Here is a 27,842-nt window from a genome sequence, read left to right as displayed (position 1 = left end):
CCTCTAATCACCTACTTCTTCTACTTATTTTCATTCAGTGCCAACGTTGTCTAGAAAGTTGAGAAAGATGTGTATTTTATTTAATTCCACTTATCAGATTAATTTACTTTGTGTTTTCTATGAAATCTTCATCTATAATCGTATCAAATGGACCACAGAATTGAACTATCCAGATATAGTTTGCTTAATATTTCTGAATTTTTACTTTTTTTTCACAGGATAACATGTTGAACACTAAAAAATGAAGCTATTTAATGTGAGCTTAGTTGTGAAGCGAATGACTTTAGTGGTTTAATCAGGCACTTTGACTTTACACACACAGGCGTTCATCTGGATGCAAGCCACTTTTCACCAAATAGGGCTGATCTGTTTTCTTGACATCCTGTCAGCTGTTTGAATACTGATTAGACACCCAAAGTGCTGCTTTTCATTTTACATGTCTGATGATTTAACGCTTCAGCTACAACCCCTCATGAGTGAAAACAGGACATGTTAATCTCTCGTCAGGAGCGGCAGCGTGGCAGAATGCTGACGAGACTAATCAAAATGTGAAGATGTATATTCGGCAGGTAATTCTTCAGGAAATGTACACGGCAGCGTGGTAATGTTATGTATTTAGGTCACATTCTCAGACATTGGTCTGTTCAGCAGCTAGCTGTCAATCACACAGAACATCTTCTAAACAAAGAAAAAGCAAATGTCTGGAGAAGTGCTGTGTTTGGAGTTTAATTTGGTAATGCTGATCCTCTGGAGTCTGTTAGATAACAGAAACCAAACCTAAAGCCTCCGAGTCAGATGGTTTCAACTGAGCCAAACACACGATGGGCACAAGCTTCTTCTTACAGCGTTCATCTATTCATTGTTCGGCCGATATCAAGAATCAGTGAATTAACGTTTCAAGCTGTCAGATGAATTAAGGCCAGACACACATAAACACTGGGCATCACTGTCAGACTGTTGGAGGAGGAGATGCTGCTGTATTTACAAGCCACATGAGAAACAAATATAGTTTCTTAAAAGACATTCACATCCAAAATGATGAAAATGTCTTTTTCTTGTTTATTTACTTAATATTTATATATTTTTACAAAATAAAAAAAATATATGAAACAAAAAAAAGCTAACAAGTCTGCAAGGATTTGAGAAGGAAAAGGAGAAAAAGCCATCGAACAAACAGGGACTACAGTACTTGTGTTTTTTTATATATGTACAAGACAAGTTTATCCATTTAAATTTTTTTTTTTAAAACGCACAGTACAAAAAGAAAAAAATAAATCACTGACAAAAAACCCATAGTACAATTCTGTCCATCAGTATTCAATGTTGCAGGTTTCCTTATAACGGGGGGGACAGGTGGCGGAGCAGGGAGGAGGTGGGGGGGCCTCAGAAACAAACAAAATAAAACACACACTGGAAGGCAGACTGGGTGTGTATTGGCCTTGGAAATCATTCTCAACATCTCTTGCAGAATAGGTGGGACCCTCTATGCAACATATTTATAATTCATGGGAACAGTTACTGTACAAGTGTTGGACAATGAAAAATCCTGTGCTAGGCGGAAAACAAAGCACAGTACACGACCCGCGGCCCCCCATGTGTACAAACATGCACGCAGTCACATGACAAACACACTTTCCTCACAGTCCAAGCCTGCGAGCTTGCTTATATGTCTTTATATATAATATATCTATATTTGGTAAAAAATAAACTTCACAACTCTACCAATTTAGAGAATTGTTTCTTCAAACTTAAAATTACATAAAAATGAAAAAAAAAAAAAAAAAAAAAAAAAATTAACAGCAATCAAGCAAATTATTGTGTTTGGGTATTTTGTGCAGGAGGGAAGAGTTTCCACCAGAATCAAGGATTGGGGGAGTTGAGGGTGAGAAATACAAAACCAGCCTGTCCCCCCACCTTCAGATATTACTTCATTCCTCCCCTTCAACAAGAAAAAGAAAGAAAAAAAAAAAGAGGGCGGGGAAAGGACAAAAAAGAAAAAGACCATACAGGAAACATTCATTCTTTTAGAAAACAGTTCTATGTTACATACAAGTGAAAGAAAAAAGGGGTGAGGCGGGGGCAGGGCAGGGGCGGGGGGTTAACACGATACAAATTCCCAACACTCAATATTTCACCTCTCGATGGTGTATTTCTATAACCATTAAGCTCCGATCTCCCCTCTTTCTAAGCCCCTCGTGTCCCTCCCACCCATCCATGCATCGTTACAGTGCTCGTTCTCTCGGCACAGCACCTCCTCTGACCGCGGCCAGAGCTGCAGGAGTGCTGGGCCAAGAGACTGGGGAGGGAATCTCTGCACGAGGAAGAGGGAGATTATACGTGGAGACTGTTTGCGGAAGGAGTGATGATCCCCCTTCTAGCGTCTGTCAACAATGTCGGGGGGTGGGGCGGGTGTGGGGCCTGGAGGCGGATGTTAGTTTGCTCCCCAGTTGTAGCTGTTGTATGCCGACTTGTTGATCTGAGACTTCTGCTGAATGGAGGCGTTCTGGCTGCGCTGTCCAGTGCCGCTCTGTCGAGAGAGGAGAGGGTTTATCGATGTGATATACAAGACATACACAAATACATAGTCTTTTATTGTGCTCTTTTTATCCAGAACCAGTCTCATCTATTATTTGTTTAGTGTGTTAGGCTTTTAAATTCAGGTTAAAACAAGGTCAAGGGATGAAAATTAGCTTTGCGTACACCAAATCTGCGGTGTCAGCTTTTCCTATGTTTATCTGCGTCTTTTTCTTTTCTTTTTTTTTCCCGGTCTTAACATTTCAGTTCAGGACTGACTGAACTGAAGGTGACAGGTGAACGTGACCTGCACCAACAGATGTAGACAAACACAACAACAACAAAAGCGTGTGCTACCTGTCCGTCCTGCTGCAGGTGGTGGTGCAGAATCTGAGAGTGGGGTTGTTGATGTGGTGCCAGGATGTGCATGAACGGGGCCGGGGCGTAGCCAGCGGCGGCCGGGGCATTGATGGGCCCCCCGCTCCCCAGAGCCGAGGGCAGGCTGAACGAAGCTGCTGGCGTGCCAGCGTGGAAACCCTGCTTCTCAAACGACTGCAGGAGGAGGAGAGACAAGACAGACAATTTGCTTGAGGTAAACTATTTTTTTGTCTTAGCGAACAGCTAATTTCCACCAAATACATTTCTTGTGAGGAGGGAATATTTATCTGAACATTTCTGATCTGTAATTACCTGCGTCTTTGTGTAAACAGACCCTGAAATATCTGGTACCCCCGTGTTGCTTGATGTCACAGAGACTCCTGCAGAGACAGAGGAGACAGGACACGAAATTAGTCCAAAGACTGGGGAAAAAAACAGCATGTAAAGGGGACACTAACCACACCATGACCAGCCACATGGTTGTATTCAGATTCTTACCAACACAATCTCTATATGAACAACAGGTAATCTAGTATCTAGAAATCTATCTACTTTATCACTTTAAGCAACACTGTTCAAACCAAGCAACTGAGAAAAAACATTTAAAATACAAAATAATCCTGGGAAATCGCAGGTATGAACATCTATGTCAGCAAACATAGATAATTTCAGTAGATTTTCCCTTAATGGAGGACAGCAAAGAGAGACAAGATGAGGAGATGAAGAGGAAGAGAGCAGAGAAAGATGGTGTCGCAGCGTATCAGTTCCAGTCAGCCACAGTGGTACAGTTCTGACTGTATCTGGTGTTTGCTGCTCTGGTTGTTCTGGCACACACTGACCCCCCTGCATCGCCATTGAGGCGCAAAGCAGGGTCAACTGGTGTGCAAGACAACACGGACACTGGACAGAACAGACGCAAGCGTTCAAATCCCAGCTTCAGCAGTGTTTGCAGGACAAAATGTTAGTATGCTAGTTAATGTCCTTAATATTTTGGCAAAATCTGTGAGCGAGAGGAGAACAAAATCATACTAAAAAGTGAGAGATGTGATGTTGAAACTTCCTCCTCTTTCAGCTTCTGTGGTATCACTCGAGCGCTCCACACCAACAGTTTTCATCCTCGTCTCAGAAACAATCTGAACCGCTCTGACGTGATGTAAATGTCCCAAAATCAAAATGTTGCTCCTTTTCTTTGTTATTTTTGTCTATTAGTTGTCAGTCAAAAGCAGCAGCATCACTACCAAACTATACTCAGCTGAAGTAATACAGTACGTTTATTTACTGTGAACTTTGTCAAAATAAAGTCCCCGTCGATAGTGAGTTTAGGCATCCTTTCAGATTTTAATGAGTCATGTTATGAGTCAGGTCTCACGCCGAGTAGCCAGACAGTGACAGTAGCTACATAGACAGCATGAGAAGACATGTTCTTTTGTCATTTGCAAAAGCAACAGCTACACATAAGTAGCTTACATACATACGGTACATTAAAAAATCTCTTTCGTCCAAGGTAGGATCTCCATTCATCCCAAACACATTCCCAACCGTGCCTGTGTCGACAGGACGGAGTGAGTCTCAAGCCCCGTAGCTACTTCAAGCTGTCCTTTAGTGTGTAATCAACCTGAAGAAGTGAGGTTTAATCAACATACAATCACCCTGTGAACTCCACAAGCCTTTTTTGAGCTCTTGCACTTTGGAAGATTTTTTTCCAGAACAGCTGGACTGCCGGTATCAATGCAGATGAAAGACCAATGTGAAATCTATTGTGATGAGCAAGTCTGATCTAAATTCTCGGGGTCGACTGATATGGTTTATTCAGGGCTTATACTGACACCGATTATTAGAAATCAAGGAGACTTGGCGCTGTGTGAGGAGATACTGCATCAGAGCCAAAGTAGAACAACCCGTTTATTTTATCAGCAATCTGACAGAAAATTCACTGATATTGTTAGCTGGGAAAAATGCTGGCCAGATAACATAACCGGGTTGATAATCAGTCAACCCCTACTAAACTCTATGCAAACATGGAGCATGTCAGGTTGTTTTCTTCATGTATGCATCTCTTAAAGTGCATTGGTCATTCAGTCGGTTACATAAATGTTCTTTACAGCCTTATTCATACATGATAGGACTGCTATGCAAAGAGCCCCAATGCTTATGAGATTTGGCATCCAAGGCTGTGGCGCTAGAAAACAGCGGTGGGTTAGAACATTATATTATTCATGTACATTTCATAAAGCCCTTTTTCAGCACCAGAGATGCTCACCCCTGTGTTCTGCTGCAGGTGAATGTCCCATGATACAAGTACTACAGAAATGCAACCAGGTCCAAGTCAGTGTTGTCAAAAATACGATAGATACTTGTATTGATACGGCAGAAAATGAGCTCCTGTAACTCGCTCCGACAGCGAGTTGAAACACTCACAAACACTATTTTTAAAAGAATAATCTCAGAGGGGGAAAAAAACACATTTTTCTGTGTCTCGTGTGGAGACTGGTTTGAGCGTGTAAGACTGATATTGTGACTTTAACAATTAACCAACATATACATTTCCCATCACATTGACACAACAAGGTGCATGTCAGAAAGCATAATAATAATAAATCAATAAAAAAAAAAAAAAATCAAGAAAGTCACACTCTTAAATAGCACATCCTTTTTTGTCGCCCTTTCGCTTTGGTTGTAACCTACTTCACCCACAGGACAGCGAACTTGATACTCTGGAGACAGACACACCAGCATGACGACATGAATGAAGAGCAAGCAACAAAGAGGGAAAATGGGACTGCATCCACCAGAGGAACTCATCAGTTTGTGGCAGCCACAGACCTGCCGTATTTTTGACTATACACCTGATAATTACGCAAGTGGAACATATAAAGCAGATTGAATTGGTGATGAGTTGCTCTGGAGGAGAACAGGTAACAGACACAATGGCAGACAAGGCTTGAAAGAGAGGCGGGCTGCATCGGGCTGTCTATAAGCATATGTAGTGTGCTGGGTCTTCCCACAGGCACAGCTCAACAGCGGTGAGGCAAAGGAACGATAGCAAAGAGGGGGAGAAGGATGGTTGGTGACACAAGGAGGAAGACGGGAGGGACAGGGGTTTTTTTTCTCCTGTTGTTTTAATCTGGCATGTGGCGGCACTCACCGACTCCAGGCCCGGTGACAGAGCTGGCTGGCTTGTTTTGTGCAGAAGCGGCAGCGGCCACAGCAGTGCCGTATCCGCCCTTACAGAAATCCCCACTCCCTGAAGCCTGGCCCACATCCTCATAGCCTGCAACAGTCAGACACACAGCCGCAGCCCACAGCGTTAGACACACCAGGCAGGGGAAGCAGACCTGCCTCAGATAGCGTTTGCAAATAACTCACAGCGTTTGGTTGAAATTGTGCACCAAATGGGCAGATTTTACCAAACTGTGACAGTACAAATAGTGTCAAGTCCTCTAGGAAGCCCGACTGACATCCGAAGACTTAAATTATCTGAACTTTGACACCAAGTGCATTGTCCTGTGTGGCAAAGCCTGCCCATCCGGTGAAACCGGCAGGTCAGAATCAACGCCAACATCATTTGCAAGTACTATCTGACCCAAGTCTGGGGGGGGGGAGGAGGTGGGGGAAGTGAGGGGGCAGGCAGGGTGTGTGTGTGGGAGGGGGAGGTTGGAGAGTGAGCTTGAGTTGGGTGATGGCAGAAAGCAGCAGATGGTGCAGCTTGGAACAAATAGGTGTCGCACATGTAGTGACCAGAGGTGGATGTTGAGTGATGAATTGAAAGTATGAAAGAAAAAAAAAATTCGGTATCACTGGGAAAGAATGTAAAGTGATGGAGTAGACACCAGAAGGCCACTGGGAAAACTGTGAAACTGCTGAAAGAAACTGGGCTCAAAGAGGAGTATCGTGAAATAAGGGAGAGTGGTGCAATTTAGATGAATGTGTGCGCAGGAGATGTGGTGGAAGGTGAAGCCTTGGGGCAAAACTCCACTTTCTGAAAATGAGCAAAGCAAGCTACAGAAGACGGCAGAAGACCGATAATCTAACCCTTCCACTGGTTGAGCGAGGTGCCACTGTTCAAGCCCATCTCCCTTTGACCGTTCGGCCATTTAATTAAAGTGAAAGACATTTTCTTCTCATTATAAAAACAGATGAATTATTGAGGTGTGTTCCTAGTGTGTTACACAGGCAATGAAGATGCTGATACAACTAAACCTGAACATAAATCATGCTAACAGTCGATTTAAAGAGATTTTGTTCAACCTTGAGGTGAGTCCGCACACAAGAACGTTTTTAAAAGCCTCGACACAAGCGTAACAAACATCTTTACACAAGCATCAGATTTATGCTTGTAGATGCAGCAGAGCTCAAATGAAATATGCACTCCACACCGATGAGAAGTCAACAGGCTCATTGTGAGTAAGTTATTGGTATGCGAGTACACAGAGCAGGACCTGCGTGACCCCTCTAAACATGCCGTTTAAATATGGTTTAGTGCCTCACCAGTGCTGTATCCATGGGAACCATAGCCACTAGCCTGCTGGAAGGGTGTGGCGGATGCATTGACGCCAACATTCACACCGTGCTGCTTTGACGAGGTAGGAGCCACCTGGACAAGATCAATATCACGGTATGTAATGTCAAACTAAACAGACAGGAAAGACGAACCAAAGGTCAAAAAAATGCATGGATTTAAATCTCAAAACCCTATTTTATAGCACCACCAGATAACAGGGACACCATAATCGTCTCTTCATCTTTACTTTTTAGCTCTGTTACATTCCTACTCGTGTCCAAATCCACTCATTTCTTCATGAAGATATTAAAAAAACAAACCAAAAAAACAAACAAACTCAAGTCGGGAGCAGGAACTTGAAAGTTCTCACCGGAAACACAGCAGGTCCGTACTGGAAGGTATTGGGCAGGCCCGGCATGCCAGTGTAGTATGGGAGGCTTGTGTAGCTGTAGCCAGGCGGCAGTGCGGGGTTGAGGAAGGGCTGCTGCGTGGTGTGATGCGTTTGGGTCTGGTTCTGTTGTGTCTGAGCTAATGTGGTGGCTGGAGCCGGGGACGACGCATCACCCCGACCAAACTTCGACAAGTCGCCTGCAAATATGGGAAAGGGAGGATGACAGGAAGTTACTGCAAGTGGTTAATTACAAATTTTACAAAGTTTAGAGATTAATCAAATCACAAACTAAGGACATCACATTTTCTTTTAACATTTGGGGACTTTTTGTGCCTTTATTATTTGACAGGACAGCTGGAGATCATGACAGGTAAGGGGAAAGAGTGGAGAGATTAGCATTTTATTTAGCCTTTAGAAGAAGGCTCACCAGAGTAAGGGTTGCTCGTCAGGCTGCCCTCTCTGCCAGTCAGTGCTGTTGTGGGAGTTGCAAAAGGGATGCTGTAATAATCCTGAGAAAGAAAAATATTATTTATACATTAGAAATACAGGCTATGATCAACGACCTTGTGCATAGTGACTTTACTGCAGCAGTTTTAGACTTTTCACAAACTCACCAGCGGTATTCTTGTCTGCAGCATCTGTAGGTCATCATAGCCGTACACCTGAGGCTGAGAGGAGGCAAGAAATGTGCCAGAAAATCTTGTTACTATATCAGTCATATAAAATGTACTCTAATGTACATGTAGACTGACTTACAGGGTAGGCGTGCAGTAGTCCAGGAGCCATGATGTATGGGTTGGGTAGTAGAGGGGGCACTCCAGGTGGCAGATTTGGAGGTGCTTTCCCTGTTAACACAAAGCCATGAACATAAAAAAATCGAAAAAGGCAAACAAATCAATACTAATATCTATTAACCTTTGTTTGACAATGCACATTGAAAATACTATATATAGGCAGCCGTATTTGCCAGTGTCACATCACAACTTTAACTAAAAGAAACAAAGAAGGTAGCACAATGAATCATTCACCATGAGCTGCATCAGTCAGTGACAAGACTGCAATACACAAAGTGACAAACTACGCACCAGCAGAGAGGTTAGATGTTGTTTGGTTAACAGGAGCGTGACCAGTTACGTATGCCGGTCTATAGGTTAATTCACATCCAGACGGCATTTCTGCTAAAGGCTTTGCTAGAGGTAAAAAGTGAAGAGTGCTAAAAGAAGCTCAGTGTGGGAACACTTCCTCCAGAAAGGCAGCAAAGTCAAATGTATGTTAAAATGTTTAATGCTACTCTTCAGTTTGGTAGTACTAGCACTATGCTGTGTCACAGTAAGGACCCTGCCACCATGTCTGAGGATGTCTCGCAGCTAAAGATCACGTCACTCCTAGCTGGAGGGAGAACTTGTGATGCACTTGTCTGAGGAGACATGCTGCCAATCAGTGTGATTTAAAGATGCTAGTACCTTGAGCTCAATACGTAATGCCATTGAGAGCTACTGTAACTAAACACATGGGAGAGCTCTTTATTCTCCGAGCAGAAGGGTGAGCTAAAAGTCATGCTAGCCAGCGCAGACAAGCTAATGTTAACTCTGACAAGTGACCTGCTGGACAGCTCTCACAAATGAAAGCTAACTTCATAACTTCCTGTAACTTGATCAGTGCAGACTGGGAAATGCAGTTGAGGATGAACATGTAAGACAACCTCTGTGAGACGCTGACGCGGTGAGCTGAAGCTCATGAGTCAATGGAGCGCCAAACTAAAAGGAAAGCGCCTCTTATATTTCACATCGTGCTTTCATTACTTCTTTTTTTTTTTTTTTTTAAATCAACCGAAACCAAGAATCCTGAGAAACAGACAAAGAGCTACAAAACCAAGACCAACACGATGTACTTGTACAAAATAAAGTGTCACATTCTGTTATTGGATTTCCACTCACAAGCAAATACTTTCAACACAATCTTCAGCCATAGTTGCACCACTGCAGGGTAACAGAGATTTATACAACCACCCCCGCAAAATATAACATGATGCTGCAGAAACTTGCCAGAAAATCAGTTTTCAGAAGTGACCACACAAGCAACCATAATGGTTACACGGTTATACATCACCATTATCAACAAGCTCTCATAGGCACAGTGAGATTAGACAAGGGATCATTTATCCCCTGCTCAAATCTATAGCTTTGATCAAAGCAGTGGAAAAAATAAGACTTCGAAAGCATTAATTGAAGCTTATTTGCGGTGTTGATTGAAGATTCAACCTGCTCTATACACTCGGTGGCAAAGCACAGCTGAGGTAGAATTGCAGCATATACCGTATAATGCTCACAGTCCACTTTAGCAGCAATTGTGAAGCCTTGACACTGAATTACCAAGGCTACAATTAACTCAGTGGTAATGCTACATATAGATTGGCAGCGAAGCTTAAAGCGAGGCTGAAGCAGTGCAGAGAAAAGAAAAGCTAAGATATTTCAACTTATGTTTTACAATTTCAGTCAAGGCTTGGTAGTAAGACCGTGAGAATAACTTGTTATACATTTATTTTTTCACTGTGTTCATGTCTAACCTGAGGATGCTGCAGAGCCACGTGTGGATGAGGAAGTAGCTGAAGAAGGAATGGCCGAGCCTGTCGTTGAGACTGAAATAGTGGCGGCTGCTACAGCTGGGGCACCCATTGAGGCAGTGTTGAGGCCCATGGCCAGACTGCTGACGGGACCAAGGCCAGAGGGGGCTGAAACTGTGGCAGAGCCCACTGACGAGGCCTGAGGGGCCCCTAGTGACACCTGCGCAGCAGCAACTGAGGAAGAGGAGGAGGGGACTGATGAAGACGGAACGGCTGAGACGGAGGAAGGGAAGGAGGAGTGCAGGCTCGAGTCACCGTCTACGCTGGGATGCTGTAAAGATGGCAGGAAGAACAGAAAAAGATGCGGTTAGGATTGATGAGATTACATTTCCATTAGCGTGAATGGACTTCTAACTGTGTCCAACTGCCATCACAGGAAATACAGCTTTAAAATGCTTACAAAAATGGAGGGAGAGACATTATACTGCGTAGGCCTATCCACACAACTCATATTTTATCACTGTGTAAATAAATCATCTCATCTAGAGTCCGACAGATATATAGGTTGGCCTGTCAGATATATCAATAACAGACTGTTTGTTATTTTGGCCTTTGGTTGACCCTGAAGTTAAGCTTCACTTTTAAATAACTCGCTCACTGTACAAAGTAAATACATTTTTGCACCGATCTACACTCTCCGTTTGTCCTCCTCATGTTCAGCTCCCACACCAAGACCTAGAGATTATTGCAAAACATGTGTATATCGGCCAATATATATCGTTATTGGAATTTATTTTACTCCCCAATATCGGCACTAATCTAATCTGTGCTTTCAACGGTCCATCAGAAAAAAAACCAAAACAAAAAAAACAAACAAACAATATGCTAGCTCCTGGTATAAATACAGAAAAGACCATGTAAAAGAACTCACCAGCAAGCTTGAGTTGGATGTTCGGACTGAAGATGCAGCAAGGCTGTTCTGTTGTGATGGGTGAGAGCTGTAAAAAAAACAACCGCATTACATTCACTGATACTCGGGCTCAGATCAGAGATCTCCTTAATGTGTTCCTTAATCTGTGTGCATCTCACTCACTTGTTGTGTTGAGGAGGGGGGATGGTGCTTGGAGGCAGGTCCTCGCTATGCCCCAGAGCGCTAAGGGATGTCTGATTGGATGCGGTCAACAAGGAGGCAGGGCTGTCAGTCAGAGTGCCCATGCTGGAGACGGATGCCTGCGTGACTGAATCAGAGGCTGGCTTGACTGATACTGCAGAGCCTGCTGCAGCTGGGGTGAGACATGAGAGGATTCAAGAATAAATTCAAAAGAAAATAACACGTCTCAAACTATTTTAACAATCCTTTTAAGGAAAAAAGGAGCTTTGTACAGACACTTACCTTCCACAGATTGTGTTGCTTGTATTGAACTGAAGCCATTCTGTAAAAAAAAACCAACAATGAAGTTGAGCTCAGAGGTTTCTATGGAAACAGGCCATTGATAAGAAGTTGAAGGGTGTTGGGCTCTTGGAAAGTAAGAGGCTTGTTTTATATGCTGAGCATTTTAACTACAGGTCAGGTTTGTAACAAGAGGTGCATTACAATGACCACACGATAAAAAAAACAATGAGGGGGTAGAGTAACACCATTGGCACAGAGTGTGCAGTTTATTAAGAACATCTGCTCTCTCTATGAGGTTCAGGTTAATGATCTTTAAATGAGTTTAGTTATGAAAAAGCAAAATAACTGGGGCTGACCCAGATAAAACTGGAGCTTTAAACCTCGAGATCCCCGAAACATGAATTCTACAAAAAGGATGTCGAATTCAATGCGTCAGGGGGTCCTGATGTTTAACAGTCAGTGCACATAGCAGGACAACATACAACGACTAGGGTTTTGTCACTATCTGTAGATTTCAACATTGATCCAAAGCCTCTCACTAGGGCCCAAGTGTGGGTGGACAAGCATGAAGTCCACACTGGCCACTCCTCTAACTACTATACTGACATGTCTAATAAATGTTTGATCAGTTTGAGTGAAAAACAAGGAAGCTTTGGTCTTTACCTTGGGCTGCATATCCTTCTGAGGGGAAGAGGAGACTGAGGGAGGGTAGCGCCGCGTCTGAGTCGCTCTCTGGTCGTACAGGTCCATCTGACTGGAGTTGGAGAGAGCTGGGGTTGACTCACTGCAGATTTTAATGGTATTGACAAGTCAAGATTGATCGTGTTTTTAGGGAACAAATAGCGGCTCTGACTTGAAAGCTGATAATCACCACTTAAATCTTAAAGCACTTCTAGAGACTTGCCAACTGCCAGAATAGAAATTGTGCAAAAAATGTTTCACTGCAAACACGTCCCCAAAAATAAAATAAACATGAACTTTATCTTCAGAGTATTAAAGGCTCGAGGCCATTTCTCGCGAATCCTTTCAACAGTGAAACACAAATTTGTCCAGCAAGTTGCTCTGCTTTCATCAGTCTAAGATCATCCACTTTTCATGCACTTCTCGTGGTCTTTCTAGGAACATGTATTTTTCACATGGATGTGTCTCGACAACACCAAATGCACCATGTAGGACAATGGCAGGACATTAAATACTGTAAAGATAAGTTAAAACAACGAAACCGCAAAGATGGGTACCGCAACCCAGTATTAAACTTGTCTGTATGTAGTCCAACTCTTTAGGTTAGCTTGCCACGATTGTAAAATGTGGCAAAGCAGCCCTCCCTCACTCTACCAGTGGTACCAACAGGCAGTGAAACACCTCAGCAGAGGGAGGAAGACTGATACTGACTGATGTCTGTGTTCTTCATTCTTTCTAAACTTTACTCAGTATTTTGAAGTCAGAAATATTATTTATTTTATTCATATTTTAGCTTGGTTTCCATTATTGAGTTAATTTTAATTTTGTTGTTGTAAACATCAATGTTGCTACTCCAGAAACAATATCGATACAGTATATAATACATAGCATGTAACATACAAGTGTTTAGAAATGTTGGAACACCTTGGCTCAGTTGTGTTTTCATATACAAACCTGTTGGGGCTAGTGTAGAGACTGTTCTGAACCTGGTTGGCTGGTGTTGCAGTGGTGGGGGCAGACTCGTATTCTGGTAGAACTGGTTCTGACCCAAACTGCAGCGCCCCAAACTGAAGATTGAGGCCAGAGATGTCTGTTGAGCCGGGCATCTCTACCGCCATCGCAGGAATCTGTGGAAGATTATGGATAATATTAGACTTGGCCCAAATACACACAAGACATTTCATTCATGCAACGTGCTACTATTGTAGACACAAACTTTTTATGCATCTCTCTGGTTAAAAGTGCAAACTCGGCTATTTTTTCCTGCTTTTGGTTCGCCTAGTTTTTGTTTGTGTAATAATGTTTGTATAACATCAACCCTGTAATGCACAATAAAGTTTATACATCATTTTCTTCAGGACAACCAGGGATATCTGAATATGCTTCAGATATCACAGAAATGTGTAAATAGATAAATGACTAAGAAAAAAAAAGCCAAAATTCAATTTCACAGAAATGTATTCAAATCACCAAGAGAACTATAATGAACAAGGGTTTTTTTGTTGAAAAGTTATGAAATGATGTCGAATACAACCATGTCGGTCTCGGAGGGTTAACTTCAATGGGCCCACCAGACAAAAAGCATCGATAACTGCCAGAATAAGTGGATGAATGTTAAAGAAAAGCTTTCTACAAAGCATTTTCTGTGTGTAAATGAGTGTTATGGAAGAAAGTGTGCATTTTGAGAATCATTTGGAGACTTTCTAAAGCCTGGTCCACACGTACGTGGATATCTTTGGAAACAGTTTCAAAACAAAAATGATTTCTGTCATTTTAGCAGCATTTCAGAAATCAACTCCATTCATACAAACACCTGAAAACGCACATCATATGGCCATTGATGTACGCTGGGCATGCCAGTGTAAACAGGAAGCAGATTGTCCACTATGGTTGGTTGCTTAGTTACGGAAAAAACTATGAATGAGGAGGGGAAACGTGACTGCTCTATACAGAATCCTCCTGGATAAAACTTATTTTTTGTCAGCAGTCATTTTAGTCCCCCCTTTTTTAAAATCACTGTATTATCAGTCAGTTTGTGTCTGAATATAGACAACACAACATCCATTCCATCAAAATACAAACTCAAATACCGAAGAAGAGCGCATGGGTGACTGTGTCATAGTTTCCAAAAATCTCCATTTCTGTCCTTCCAGATGTAAACACTGAAATTTAGTTTCTGAATGTCTTCGCTCTGGACCAAGGTGTTTTCCTTGGTCTAGGGTTTTGTTCATGTGTACAAAAGGCCAAAATGCATAGAAAAAAGCTTCGACAGGGACTAAGGGGTTGTCCATCCAGCATTTTTTAAAATGAATTTACCTTTGTTGTAATGGAGGTCCTCTTCTTCTGCTGTTTGAGTTTATGCTGCTGCAAAGGCAGTGGACTCTGGGCATCAGAGGAACTTGGGGAGACTTGCTGACCTAGTGAAGGAACTGCTGTCATTTTGGGAAGGGAGGACGCAGGCGGAGGCACCACATGGGGTGAGGATGTTGTTTGTTGGGGTAAGGAAGAAGACGAGGAGACAGAGGAAGGAGGCAGGCCTTTGTCCTGCAGGAAAACATCCAACATGGACGAGGTTGAGGTGGCGGCCTGGTAGGGCTGCCGCTTCGTAAAGGGCGTATGGACCGCAGACTCTGGCTGAGTCTTCATATCTGAGGGGAGAAGAGAAAAAATGTAAGTTAGGAAAGAGGTGTTCAGATTGTACATTATAGTAATGGATATTATAAAATATACCAGTACTCATTATCCTTAACATGGTTGAGGGGATTGAAGGAAAGTGTCTCTACAGGAGTTTTTTTTCAGTATGATTGATAACTTAATATATTTCAAAGTAATAACAGCACGATGTCATCTCACCATACTGTCCCAGTGAGGTGGCACTGGTGTCCCAGGATGAGGGGTTTGTGTTGGGTGGTCCAGTCTGGGAGTGCTGGGCTGCCAGCTGGGCCAGTGCCTGGGCTGTTTTATATTGCTCCAGGAACTGAGAGCCAGTGGTCCCTGTGCTTCCTCCTTTAGGGTCCCCCACATCCCCAAAACCCTTGCTCAGCATGCTCACCTGCAATGTTGGCAGATTAAGAAACAATGAGATCACCATTGTGCAAATATTGGTGCTGAATTGGCATGAGCCTGCGAGTATACAAGCTCATAATGTAAAATGCTCAAGAGTCTCACCATGTTGTGCTGGGTGTACGGGGTGCTGGAGGATGTTTGGGAGAGGGGCACCCCTTGCTTGGAGTTGCTGAACACCAGTGACTGGGACAAGGAGGGGGGCTGGGTGGCCTCCATGGGGGGATTTTCTGTCTCTGAGGAGGAGGACGGGGGAGTCTTCCCCAGCAGCACTGCAAGGTCAATCCTATAGCAAGATGGAAATATTATGACAAGACGACGTTTAAAAATTAAAGTAAAAAAAAAAAATCATAAAATTCCAAGGCAACATCTTCATATTGACCTTTTTTTACATCCAATAGTTGGAAACAATGGGTACATTTACATGCACATTAATTGTCCACCATTATAATAAATGTCAGATATACTGGTATTATTCTTGTTTTAGGAGCATTCTCTGGACATGTGTACAGCGCGTATGAAAAATGCACCTTAATTGGGGGTTTTACAGCATCTTGCCTGTTTACAACAAGCAGTCAGCTCTGTGCATTGTAAACAAACTAGCTAACAGTTTGCAAAGCTAACGTAGAAATGCATGCACAGAATAAAAGCCCACATTTCTCGTCAGAAGGAGAAACGCACCTTCTTTTTAAACATCATGAAAAACTTTGATATCGACAGATCCTTTGATATGTATAAATATTGCAACCCCAACCTCTTTGAGAAGGTGGTTGAATGAATAAAGACAGAGTCTGTGTTTTCACAGTCAAACAAGTCCACCATCGGTGAAAAAATATAGCTCAAATGGCTTCAGCCAGTCCATTTTTAAATACTTTGACCTGATAAACGACATGTTCGGGCATGTTAATTAGAGCATGCATGGCTTCATGTAAACAGGAATATTAGTGGAATATTGATTTCATTTGCCATGTAAACAGCGTAGTAGGAATATTGTTAATAAATAGTTTCCTATATATGTAGTATATAGTGCAAAACAAGGAAACACAGCAGATCTTCATATTTAAGAAGCTTGAGCTAATAAATATTTGCCAATCTTGACACTTGACAAAAAGGAGTTATTATTTAAACAGCTGCCAAATCGTTGAAACAGCCAATTAGCTTTCTTTCGGTCCATTAATCAACTGATTGTTTCTCTTAGAAGCTGTTTTTTTAATTGCTATCAATCTATCAACTATTTTTTAAATAACAAAATGTTATTTTAAAAGGGTATCCAGTTGCTTGGCAATCAATTTTATGTTGACAAACAAAACAACAAAAATCAATATGTATCAAACGCCAGGCTAAGTCCACTTATGTGACTGTTTTGACAGAGTCCCTGCTTCAGCTGAACAAGTAAACAGTGAAACCAGGCAAATGTAATTTTTCTCTAAACCAATTCCTGGAAAAATCGATTAGCTGGAAAGCATTAGTCAGGCTAATAAAGTGCGTTACTGACCTCTGTCCTTTGGTGATGGTAACATTCTCTTGAGGCAGAGGAATCGACGCCACACTGGAAGCTGTGAATATCTTGGTCTCTGAAAGCTGCAGAGGAACAAAGTACAGGTTAAAGAGAGCTACAGCTGGAAGGACACAAGTAATCAAAAAGAGAGCCAGCTGTCAGCTGCTTTAACTTCTGATTCCACTTAATGTTATATTTGGACTACAGCAGTTGCATGAGGTGAAACCCAGTGTCACTCACATCCTCATTCCAGTCCTCAGTGCCCCACTCCTCTGTGGCAGTCCTCCAGGCACCTATGAGTTACAGAGAAAAAGTTTAATACGATTGTGATGGACAATGGTAGCCTCAAAAAGAATAAAAGATTCAAAAAACAAGTTAAGAGAAGTTATGGCAGGTTTACCAGGAGCAGAGTCAAACTTCGGTGGGTAATTTGTTCCCTCTCCTGCAGCGTATTCCAACCCTGGAGACAGAAAGACCGAGGTGAGGAGATCAAAGTTAAAGATAATGAGAAGAGCGCACAAACAGCTGGATGTAAAGACCCGAGACAATGTGTATGGGATTCGTGTATTTGTAAAAAAAAAAAGTACGTGCTTGATGACGAAAGCCTCAGAGCAGCGCATCAAAAAGTGAGTCTCCTTTGAACTCAAGTGTGCTTTCCTTTCATCTTAACCACAGCAGCTTCTCGGGGATGCTGTACATGATTTTTTTAAACCGTTTGGATGGTAAACAGATGCTTCATTGATAGGATTAACTTCTCTTATTGGAGGGCAACCTCACTTTATAAATCAACTTACTAGCTCCCTCTTCCAGCTCCGCGCTTCCTGTGTTGTTCCAGGTGCTGCCTCCTCCGTAGTTTTCTTCTGTCTGGGCTGGCTCCGCATAGTCAGCAGGGTTGAAAGTTCTGGAAAAGGGAAGCGATAAAGAGGGTTGAGTTGAGAGAAGTGAATGTATTTACTGACCGACAGCCCTCCAAAGACACCGGCCACAGCTGGTGCCCACACACAAAAAAATCTGGGGTCCATTTAAAACTTACTGACTACAGGTCAGAGTTTTTGTTAAGCAGAAGCAGACCCCATTTCATTTAATAAGAGCATTAAACCTCGAGCACTGCTGTTATCATCATTAGGAATTTATCCAATAAAAACACTTCAGAAGACTGAGGTTGGAGCAGTAAGAGGAAATGATAAGAGACTGACTGTCATTAAGAGTTTGTGCCGTCATGACATGCAACTAAGCAGGTTTAAGCATTTAATACAGTTTTTGTTGTTCTGCAACAACTCTTTCCTTTACTTTCATTAATCTGAGACATCCGTGTATGCCGGGAAATTTACAGCTGGTGCAACCTAGCAACATGATGAAGTACATCACTTTTCTTTTGAGTCAAGCCGAGAAGCTTTCATTATTATTTGACAAAGACCCTTCCTGTGCAAATCCAAGGGCATTTATGGTTTTGTGTGAACTGATTTAACATCGAATTTCGGGACAAGCAATGTCTTTTTCACATCCCATTTATAGAAAGACGAGTAATACTTTCTATTTTGATAATGTCTTGTGTGAAATCATCCTGTTCTATGGCACCAAGGAGTCTCCCTACAGAAAGCAAGAATAACAGACACACCAGAGGCGATGCACTCACCTCTCACCTCCTGCAATATCATATCTGGGCCCCTTATCAATCTGGCTTTAGAGGAAAAATAATGGCAACGATTACAAGAAGCACAACAAAGTAAAAGTACAAGATGAAGGTTTCGTTTCTCAGACCACAATCCAGAGCAACAGCATAAGCAAAATGCCTTTGATCTGCCTGTGCCAGCACTGTAAAACTCTACACCTGTCAGTCACTCAACAATGCAAGGCAAGCCAGTGTGCTTTTAGTCATAGTGGGTAAATAAATACACAGTCCAAGAAACCCAAATCATCACAAGTATACACAATGCAGTCACAAAACACAAAAACTGTTACCAGATGAGAGCAGTTATGCAAGAGTGAATGCAGTAATCTCGTCATTGATGCATTATATACCCAAACAATCTCAGGAATTTAAATGGTCTCTTACATCACACAGCAGCATCTTCTCAAAGCTATATCTGAAGAGTCATACAGGATGCTGTTGTGAATGCATCAGACAGCACTCAATATCTCCTTCATTAAAAGAAATCGCCATTCTAAGTCAGCTTGCTTTATTTGATCTCACTGTTATTTTTCTTAAGAAGTTGAAAAAGACCAACACATACTTGGCAATAAAACCTGCCCAGCTTCAAATTTCCTCATTCTCAACCAGAACAAAACTACACTTTTACTGCAGTTTCTCTAGCTGTGTCCTACACTATTAACCATGTTCAGTGCCAACTTTGAGAGGCCTGTATGGATACAACAAACTGGGACTCCCGTCTCCTCTCTTCTGTCTTTCATTCAAACACAAAGCCAGCCTACAGTTGCCCCTAAGAAGCAGCACTGTCAGTGAGCCAACCAATGCGGTGTAACAACTGACGACAACTGGCTCCTACATGATGAATGCATGGCAAACCATCCCCATTGTTCTTCAAGATGTCAAACAGACGAAGAATTACATTAAGCACCATTCGAAAACAAGAAAGAAAAAAGTTAAATTTCTCTTGCTTCAGAACAATAACGAACACCGAAGACTTCCTCAAACAGTGTTATCACACTCGGGAACAGCTTTAAGAGAGGCACTATGTAGTTTTGGAGAAGTAATTTACAATATTAATGATGTAATAATACAAACTGAGACATATTTTTTTCCATAACTGAATAAACAAGCTGTTCTCAGAGAAAAATAAGGTCTTAAAGCTAGAAAGGTGGCAGAGGGTCCGCCAAATATAAACAAAGTAAAACAGTATGAAACTGTGTTGGACCCGCAATGATTTTTCCACACGTGAAACCATTTAAATCCATTCTGAATAGACCAAAAATCAGACTTGGGAGTCTTGGGCTACCAGTGTCAAAATAAACCATCTACGTGGGTAATGCTTTCTGTTATCCAGCTACAATTACTCATCAGACGTTTTACAGAATACCTCCTCATTCCTCCTATTGGCCACAGAACGAAGAGTGAGTGAATGTGTCTGAGATTCTTGCACCATGACGTTTTCTGTGTCTGGTTCTGCTACATTTGGCTACAGACTGACATTTTTGGACAGTACTGTAGTCCATTTATCAATATATTCCTCCTATCATTCAAGTTTTACACCATCTTTAGAACAAATCTCTTTGATCAGCTTATTCACCAGTAATGAACTGTGGTACATGTTTCCCTTGTGAGCTCATAGTATTGATTTAGTTTGATGCAGAGCATGCTAATGTTTTCTATGTACTAGCACAAGATACCAGTGATAAACAGATGTCAACCTGCCCAAACTCATCTCATCACATGGTAATAAACTGATCAAAGACCTTATCTGTTTTAAGACGGCTTCCTTTAAAAGACACACGTGTTTAATTTGAGTCACTACATCTGACTGACACTGAAGCCAAGCTGGTAAACTATCTGTTAGCGGCAAGAAGCAAAAGCAATCACAGGATTGTTGTGAGGAGTGAGGCGGGGGGGTTAGGAAATGTGAAAACTCCTTAGCTAGCACTGTGTGCAACTGCAGGTGGGAAGTTCCAGCACTTTGCTTACCAAAAACAAGCTTGTATCAAAACCATGTGAGAAATACTATATCTGACTGCATACTCTTCAAATATGCTTTTAAATTGCTGGACATGTTCACAGCATCAGAGAAACACAGACCATTACGACACATGAGGTTTTATAACCTTATACTTGTTTGTTGCACAAACACTTGAGCAAACACTTGAGACTTCCACTATAACACTTTTAGTTTCATTCTTCTGCGCCTCTCTGCCTCAAATATATATATTTATGGCGCTGCTACAATAGCTTTGAAGTACACATTTAATACTTTGTTTTGGTAAGAGGGGAAATTACATTCAGGCATCTCTTGAGAGGAAGCTGCTCAGCCCTGGACCTAGCCAGAGAAAGCCACATCGTGTCACATGCCCAACCAGATTTAAAGATCTAGGGCTGCAGAGTAACCTCACATCCCACTGCTTCTGCTCATCGTCAAAAGAGAGGGCATTTGTTATGACAACTGAAGACCTGCTCCGGTTTCATCCATTAAATGGCAATGAAATGAGTCAAGAATGTCATCACAGTTGAGAAGTACTTCCTCTGTTATGACACCTACGACTCAAGCTGCCAGTGTTAGACGCTAACTCGCCAGCTGACACATTATTAACTGCACATACAGACACAAACTGACACAAAACAAGCAAAATACAACTGAATTATTCTGAAGCCAGGGACCAGAGAGCAGGACATTTAGGTTAAGTGGATCTATCAAAATTTTACTCTAAAAGTGTTTAGACACGGTGCACTCTCTAAAGAGAGATATTCGGCCTACGCAGCTCCATGCTATTGGCTGATGTATGTCCTCCCTCCTTTGGATTAAGGCTAAACAATAGACTGGGGTCCTGCTCTCTGGTGACCATGGCAACAGGTAAAAGTGGAACAAAAGGCTTTCTGGTTTTAGGCAACGCAGGTGTTCCCTTACCCCATGCCCTGTGCCGAAAATCTGCCTCCTCGTCGTCCGGATACTCCTAAGGAGACAACAAGAGAAGGACCTACTTCGGTTTCTTCCTTTGACAATTATTACCACAAGAAAGAATGGCAGCGGTTTAAGTACAAATTAAAAAAAAAAAAACTCTCCCTCTTTCCTCTCCTCATTTTGCTTAGTTGCATTTCCTTTACCCACAAGTTCAACTAAAGAGGATTATAGCCACTCACCCACAGTCCCTCTTCCTCTGCCTCTTCCCCTTCGGCCTCGCTCTGCACCTCTTCCAGCTACTCCCGCCTTGCCTCCATCCAAACCATTCTCCTGACCGCGGACTGGAGTTAAGAAGAGAGAGAGAATGGCATTAGATCAAGACAGTACGCTGCATGGTTAAACTACACTGTGTAATGATTTAGAAAGAAATGTTTGCCTTCATTTAAAAGGATAATGAAGGACCAATCTCTTTCTGACTATTATTTACTGCAGCAGACACCGTCCCCCCTTTCAGGACCCCAGTTGGGCTAAGAAGAGTCTACTAGTGTGCTGCAAATGACCAGATGGCACCAAAAGAAGCATGGAAGGAAACAAGAGCTTTAACATAAAAAGCTATTACATAACTGCTGTGTAGGCAAAGACCGGATACACAACCTCAACCTTGTGCTCTTTTTAAAAGCCCTTGAGCAGCACACTTTAGCTGCATCGAGGCAAGGGATTGTGGAGCTGAACTACGAGATGCTGATCTCCTCCTTCAAACCAAGATATGTTGCTCCACTACTGTTTGAGTTTAACATGCTTTTGTGCATAATGTCAATAAACTGACATTTTCTGAAACACTCCAAATTTGAATAATTATAAAGGCACTTGTGCTACCTTTCTTTTCTAAACCATGTCTAACAGATATGAGCCACATGCTTGCAAGCTACTGTTCAAGCAAACCAAACACTTTCATTGCTTCTTTGAAGGTAGCTACAAAAATGTGGGGGCAGCATCTGACCAGAGTAACGGGCAACTGCTGCTCTTTGCTCGTTATCCTTGGCTGTAGCAAGCTAGCATTAGCTCATTAACTAATGGCTCAGTTAACCGTGGATCCAAAGGCCCTAGAGTTTGCCTTAAACGAGACCGCGGATCACAGGGCAGCCTGAGAGTGAACTCAGCTCGACAACAAATGAGACTGAACACAACCTTCAAGACCGACGGAGGTCAGTTTGAAGAGAGGGGGATACAGTACAGAGTTGATTTAGAGCTGCTCTGACCAGGACTATGATTCAGAGGACAAGAAGACACAGCATGCAGGGACAAGAGACGTGCAGTGGGAATGGAAATTGCAGACTCTACGCTTGAGAACATCTCCCAGCTGTAACTACAGGGGCTATCGGACTATTGCCTCTTGTGGTACAAAGTGGTATTATGAGACAGGACAGGCCGGTGCTAACTGGTTAGCATGCTAACTTTAGTAGATATCTCTGCAACACAGTACATGGGGTCACCACTGCTGTTTCTTCTCATTCCATTGATAATGTTAATTCAATATTTGAATGTTAAATATTAGAGCCATCGCTTACAAACTGCCCCTTTAAAAAAAAATCTCCATTGATGAACCACTGGAGAAGACGCTACCAAAAGTAATTACCAAATTACTGTCACTCACAAATTGCAGATAAAGTCCTTGAATGCTGACGCATCAGTCCAAGTTTAGCATTTGTTTATTTGTGTCAGTGCAGCGTGTTAAAATTTAGAGAAGAGGAAATGATCTCATGTTGTAAATCTTAGCTTGTGTGTTGCAAATCTGATGACAGGAACTTTTGGCTAGTGACCAACCATTCACTGCACGTCACTAATGTATACTTTTCTACATATCTTGTCAACAGGCGAGCTATAAATAATTCAGTGATTGAATGATACAGTGAGCCGGTTAAGATTAAGAGTGTGGGATTACAGCGGAGAAACAGATAGATCGAGAAAAACGTTCTCTGTCTGCATTAGACACGTTGGTAGAGATTGCTCATTTTGCTGATAACCCAACCAGTGGGAAGTCAGAGTATATGCACAAGTATCAACTGAATATGGAGCTCTCAGTGATAAAAACAGAGCAGAGATACACGCTCTTTATACCTCTAAAAACACTAACTGGTGCTTTGTTAGCTAAACCAATAATTTCTAAAGATACCCGAAGGAATAAAAAAGTAAAGGGATGGTGAATACTTACACTCTCGTCCCCTGCTGGCTCCGCGGCCCTTGCGTGGAGCTCCACCTCGGCGACGTGCTACATCTTTCTCTCCTCCTTTCTCCCTGTTTTCTTTTCCTTCCTCTCCGGTCTCCGCTTGACTAGTCTCCTTCTGGCCCGACACCCCTTTCTTCTTCCCCACCATTTCCCAAGAGTCCTTTGGAAGAAATAAAAAACAGCGTTACACCGCCGTCTTTAAGTCAATGTACTGCTGGATTCACTGACTTCGTACTGAGTCATGGACAGAAAATAACTAATGAAAGTGGAGTTTGATATAAGTGCTTGAAGACCACTGCCATGAGCGGCCTACAAATCTTTTAAAACATTTATTTATAAACAATGAGGATGGATGGCATGTGTTGTTTGGTGGTCAGCATGGCAATGACTTGGAAAAAAATGGGTCAGACATCGAGTATTAAAAATATGGTAATGTCTATATTGGATTACTTCCAAGTTGACAGCAGCTGCTTTAAATTACAAAGTGAAAACAAAAACAAATGCTGTTCCTCTTGTTGATAATTTCCCAGCAGGCCACAGTGAATTCACTCATTTTAAAGTCTATGCACTGAGCCTGTATTTTGACAATCCAAGTAGCTGACAACCGCTTATCAGGTCTGATTAATGCGCCGGCAAGATGCATTTCCATTTTTCCTGGTTTCAATGCCCCCCTATGGTCTACTAGCTATGATTAAACTCAAACGTGTGTGATAGCTTGCTTTCATACGTTGCAATTTTTAAGGACTGGTAATAAATGTAATTATAAGTCAATTACTGCATTTACATCTTGATAAATAATGAAGTTTGACAGTAATACATGTGTGAATAGGCATATTTCAAAAACTGACAAACTGACCAGCAGGGGAAGTACAGAAAATGAGCTTACAGTGACCATCTCTATGCACCTTTTATTACATTTACATTCAGTTTTGACACAACACCCTGCTCTGTCCATTTTCATACCATGTTAAATCTTCCAACCCCTAAACTGTTGGTCCAGTATTATAGTTATCTAAGCCAGTGTGGCACTGATTTCTCCAGAATCTGGCCCCCACAGGGCTAAGCCCTCACACAAAGCAAATACTCACAGTGTCTGGGCTACCCTCCAGCAAAACGTTAATGGCTCTGTTGACATCCCCGTTGCAATCGTGCAGTGCGATCATAGACTCATCCTGGTCCTTGCCTGTGATGTCAATCAGCTGGAAAAGGAAGAGTAGCATGATGAGACACAGAGGTGACCCCTGGCATCTCATTTTAAAGATATGTAGACTTATGCAGAAATTCTTCAAAAAGCCATCAGAGCACAGAGCTAGCTACACAACAAGGCATCATTTTGCTCGAATATAAGGTTAAGATTTTGATATAATGTCCCCTTCAATTCAATAAATGAAACTCTTATCAAAAGGTCTTGATTGCAGAACTTTCTGACCTTGGATGCCATTTTAGGGTCTTGCTTTTCTAACTTTGACTTAATCATTAATGTGGACAGAGCGCTTGTGATTTAACGCCAGATTCTGTAGAGTTGAGCTACAGCTGCTCGCCAGTTTGTCAAAATTATGAAACTGCTGAGATTTATTTAGTAACAACAGGCAGTAATTTTCAGGGTGGCAGCTCCAATTTTTAACCTCTTAACACAAGCACAAAGGAAGAAACAGACTAAAAGCCTCCTTTGCTTGGTCATTTCATCATTACAGAGAAAAATTGAAGACTGTTCCCTAAAAAAATACATTGTTAAAGCAATTTTTTCGATCATTACTAAGCTAATAAACTAATTTTAAGACTATTCACAATATAAAATGATTTCAATAAAGCCTTTTCCAGGGACTGCAACATCACAGCTTCAATATAACAAACTGAATGCTGTGTCACTGACTCTCTGTGCTTGATGACAAACCAAATCTGCAAAGCTTAATAGGAGAGATGCACGTACACACCCAATGCAAAACACAACAGACTTAGTACTGTATGCTAAAAGGAGCAAGAAAAGCTTAAGTAGGACAACAGTGTGTGCATCTGCTCACCTGTTTGACCTTCTCTTCAAAGTCTGCATCGTTGTGGTCTGAAATCATCTGCGCGAGTCGGATCTGCTCTGCGGTCGCCTGTTCCAAGAGGAGAGCGACATCCGTCCATTATTTGCAACAAACAGAAGCACAAGATTGGAGACAAGCCCCACACCTTGCTCTAAAATAAATATTAGCTGATCAAATTTAACAACTACTTCCGTAACAGTGTGATTTAATGCCGGTAAAACACTTTTCTGTGCCACTGCGTCCACTTCAGGCTTACTCTACCAAATACTACACGTTTTGGAAGTTATCTTCAGTGTGTGTTGTATCTGTTCTTAATGTAAACACTGTAGCACTGAAGGAAAACCCCCCCCCACCCCAGTATAGTTTGTACTATATATTCAAGACTTTAGGTTTGACAGGTGTTGAGAGTGAGGGTACCTGAGGCCTTTGCTTGTGCTGTGTCTGGCTCTGTGTCTGGCCCTGTGTCTGCTCCCAGCTGCCCCGGGCTCGGTTCCCGCCCATGGACGTCATCATTTACAGTATATACAAATAACAGTATTTACAAAGGAATAACACCTGGGAAGAGAGGGAATAAGACAAGGCGTTACAGATCTGTGACTATGACCTACTTATGTCATGAACATGTCTGGTACACTTGGATACTACTTCCTCAAAGCTTATTGCCTAGTGGGGGGGGGGGAGCTATTAGCAGTATCAAGAAGACATCATCAGCTTTGTTCCTTAGAGACGACTGGAAAACACTGACAAAGGTTTTTTTTCCCCAAGCCCCAGTCTTAGCAGTGTCAGAAACCAAAGCTAAACGCGGGTTTGACCCGGGAAACAGGAGTGCCACGGTGCACTGGGTGCTGCTGCTGCTGCTGCACTCAAGGCTACCAAGTGCAGAAAGTGAGCCAACTTATTTACCTCTTCAGGATATTATGCAACGCTTTTTATGTCAAAATAGCCTCAGGGGTGTTTACTTAACCTATATTGTGAGGCGAGAACATTACGATCACACAGCCCCGTGGAAGATAAATCAAAACACTGTACTGAGACGCCATACAAACACAGTGAAGATAGCCAACTACATCACTGCTATACAGCAAAACTATTAACCTTGCTGTCGACAGTGACTCTTTAATCTCGCAAACGTTACGTAAAACCCTGTTTGGACTAGCCCACAAACAAGCCTAAAGCCTGGGCCCGTCGAACATATCCAATTCCACTAGCCAGCCACATGGCCAAAATGCTAGCCAACTAGCTAATACTTGAGGGGGAAAGCATCCACTGTTGAAGTCTCGATGGGCTTCCGCTTCTCACGGCTTCACCTCATGGCGACAACGAGGCTATCTTCAACAGCCGCTAGCTAACCAGCTAACCGAGTGCTGATACCTGCTAAGTTGATAGCGTTAGCTGGGTTAGCTCGATAGCCAACAAGTTAATGAGCTAATCAAGCTACCAGCGAACGGCGAAGCTTTCGTGTTCGCCCAAACCAAAAAAAAAAACGCCCATGCCGCTCCGCTGCCGCTAGTTGTCCTGCTAACGGCTGTTAGCCATGCTAACTTAACGAACCAGGTAGCTAGTTAACGTCGTTTCGCGTAGCTAGGCAGCGTTAGCCAGTTAGCTACGTTAGCAAAGTAGCAGCTCCATGAAAACCTCTACAATTCACAACAATCCCGTCCCCACTGCAGCACGACGGCTGGGGCTGTCGACATAACATTCAGCGAGGCTAAAGGTAGGCCTGCAGGCCGCTAAAATGAAAATAAATAACAGGCGATACTGACCAGAAACCCGGCTCAATATTAGACACTGCTACACAACCGACCGACAAGTGGTCTCGTTGTCGACCTTCTAGTCGGATTAAGGACAGGATATAATTCCTGAACCCTAAATTGATACTACTAAATTGGGAAAATATAACGAACCGACTCGCTCACACAATAAGCGAGAGACTGAATTTACCTGTTTCTTTTCCACTCTGACACCACGGAGAGCTGCGTCACGTGGTTCACTCAGCGCTTCGAGGAAACTGGACCCACAACATGTGATCACACAC

General features: G+C 42.4%; 1 protein-coding gene across 8 annotated transcripts; it reads right to left on the bottom strand.

Moving 5' to 3' along the window:
• Positions 1–710: 710 nt before the first annotated feature.
• ubap2l (ubiquitin associated protein 2-like) lies at positions 711–27,842 on the bottom strand. 8 transcript variants are annotated; one of them, XM_084379461.1, is made up of 30 exons: positions 27,749–27,842; positions 26,225–26,362; positions 25,799–25,876; positions 24,866–24,976; positions 23,763–23,937; positions 21,790–21,891; positions 21,557–21,602; positions 18,619–18,663; positions 17,777–17,883; positions 17,383–17,442; positions 17,223–17,275; positions 16,980–17,065; positions 15,590–15,770; positions 15,275–15,473; positions 14,738–15,069; positions 13,376–13,548; positions 12,404–12,524; positions 11,741–11,780; positions 11,441–11,630; positions 11,279–11,345; positions 10,351–10,678; positions 8,541–8,629; positions 8,399–8,452; positions 8,212–8,293; positions 7,764–7,981; positions 7,381–7,486; positions 6,038–6,163; positions 3,205–3,272; positions 2,872–3,066; positions 711–2,527 (listed from the first exon to the last, which is right to left on the bottom strand). In XM_084379461.1, exons 2-30 carry the CDS (start codon positions 26,318–26,320, stop codon positions 2,432–2,434), a joined length of 3,624 nt encoding a protein of 1,207 aa, XP_084235587.1. In that variant the 5' UTR covers positions 26,321–26,362; positions 27,749–27,842; the 3' UTR covers positions 711–2,431. The 8 variants fall into 8 exon arrangements, with proteins under 8 accessions (XP_084235587.1, XP_084235586.1, XP_084235589.1 ...); XM_084379460.1 differs by lacking the exon at positions 27,749–27,842 and adding an exon at positions 27,571–27,731; XM_084379463.1 differs by lacking the exon at positions 27,749–27,842 and adding an exon at positions 27,571–27,731 and having other exon boundaries at positions 12,404–12,494.

This window comes from Pagrus pagrus, assembly GCF_965226575.1.
Source record: "Pagrus pagrus genome assembly, chromosome: 17".
In the NCBI taxonomy this organism is placed as follows: Eukaryota; Metazoa; Chordata; class Actinopteri; order Spariformes; family Sparidae; genus Pagrus; species Pagrus pagrus.
The sequence above is the reverse complement of the archived record's forward strand: the minus strand, read 5'-3'. Positions and strand labels throughout refer to the sequence as shown.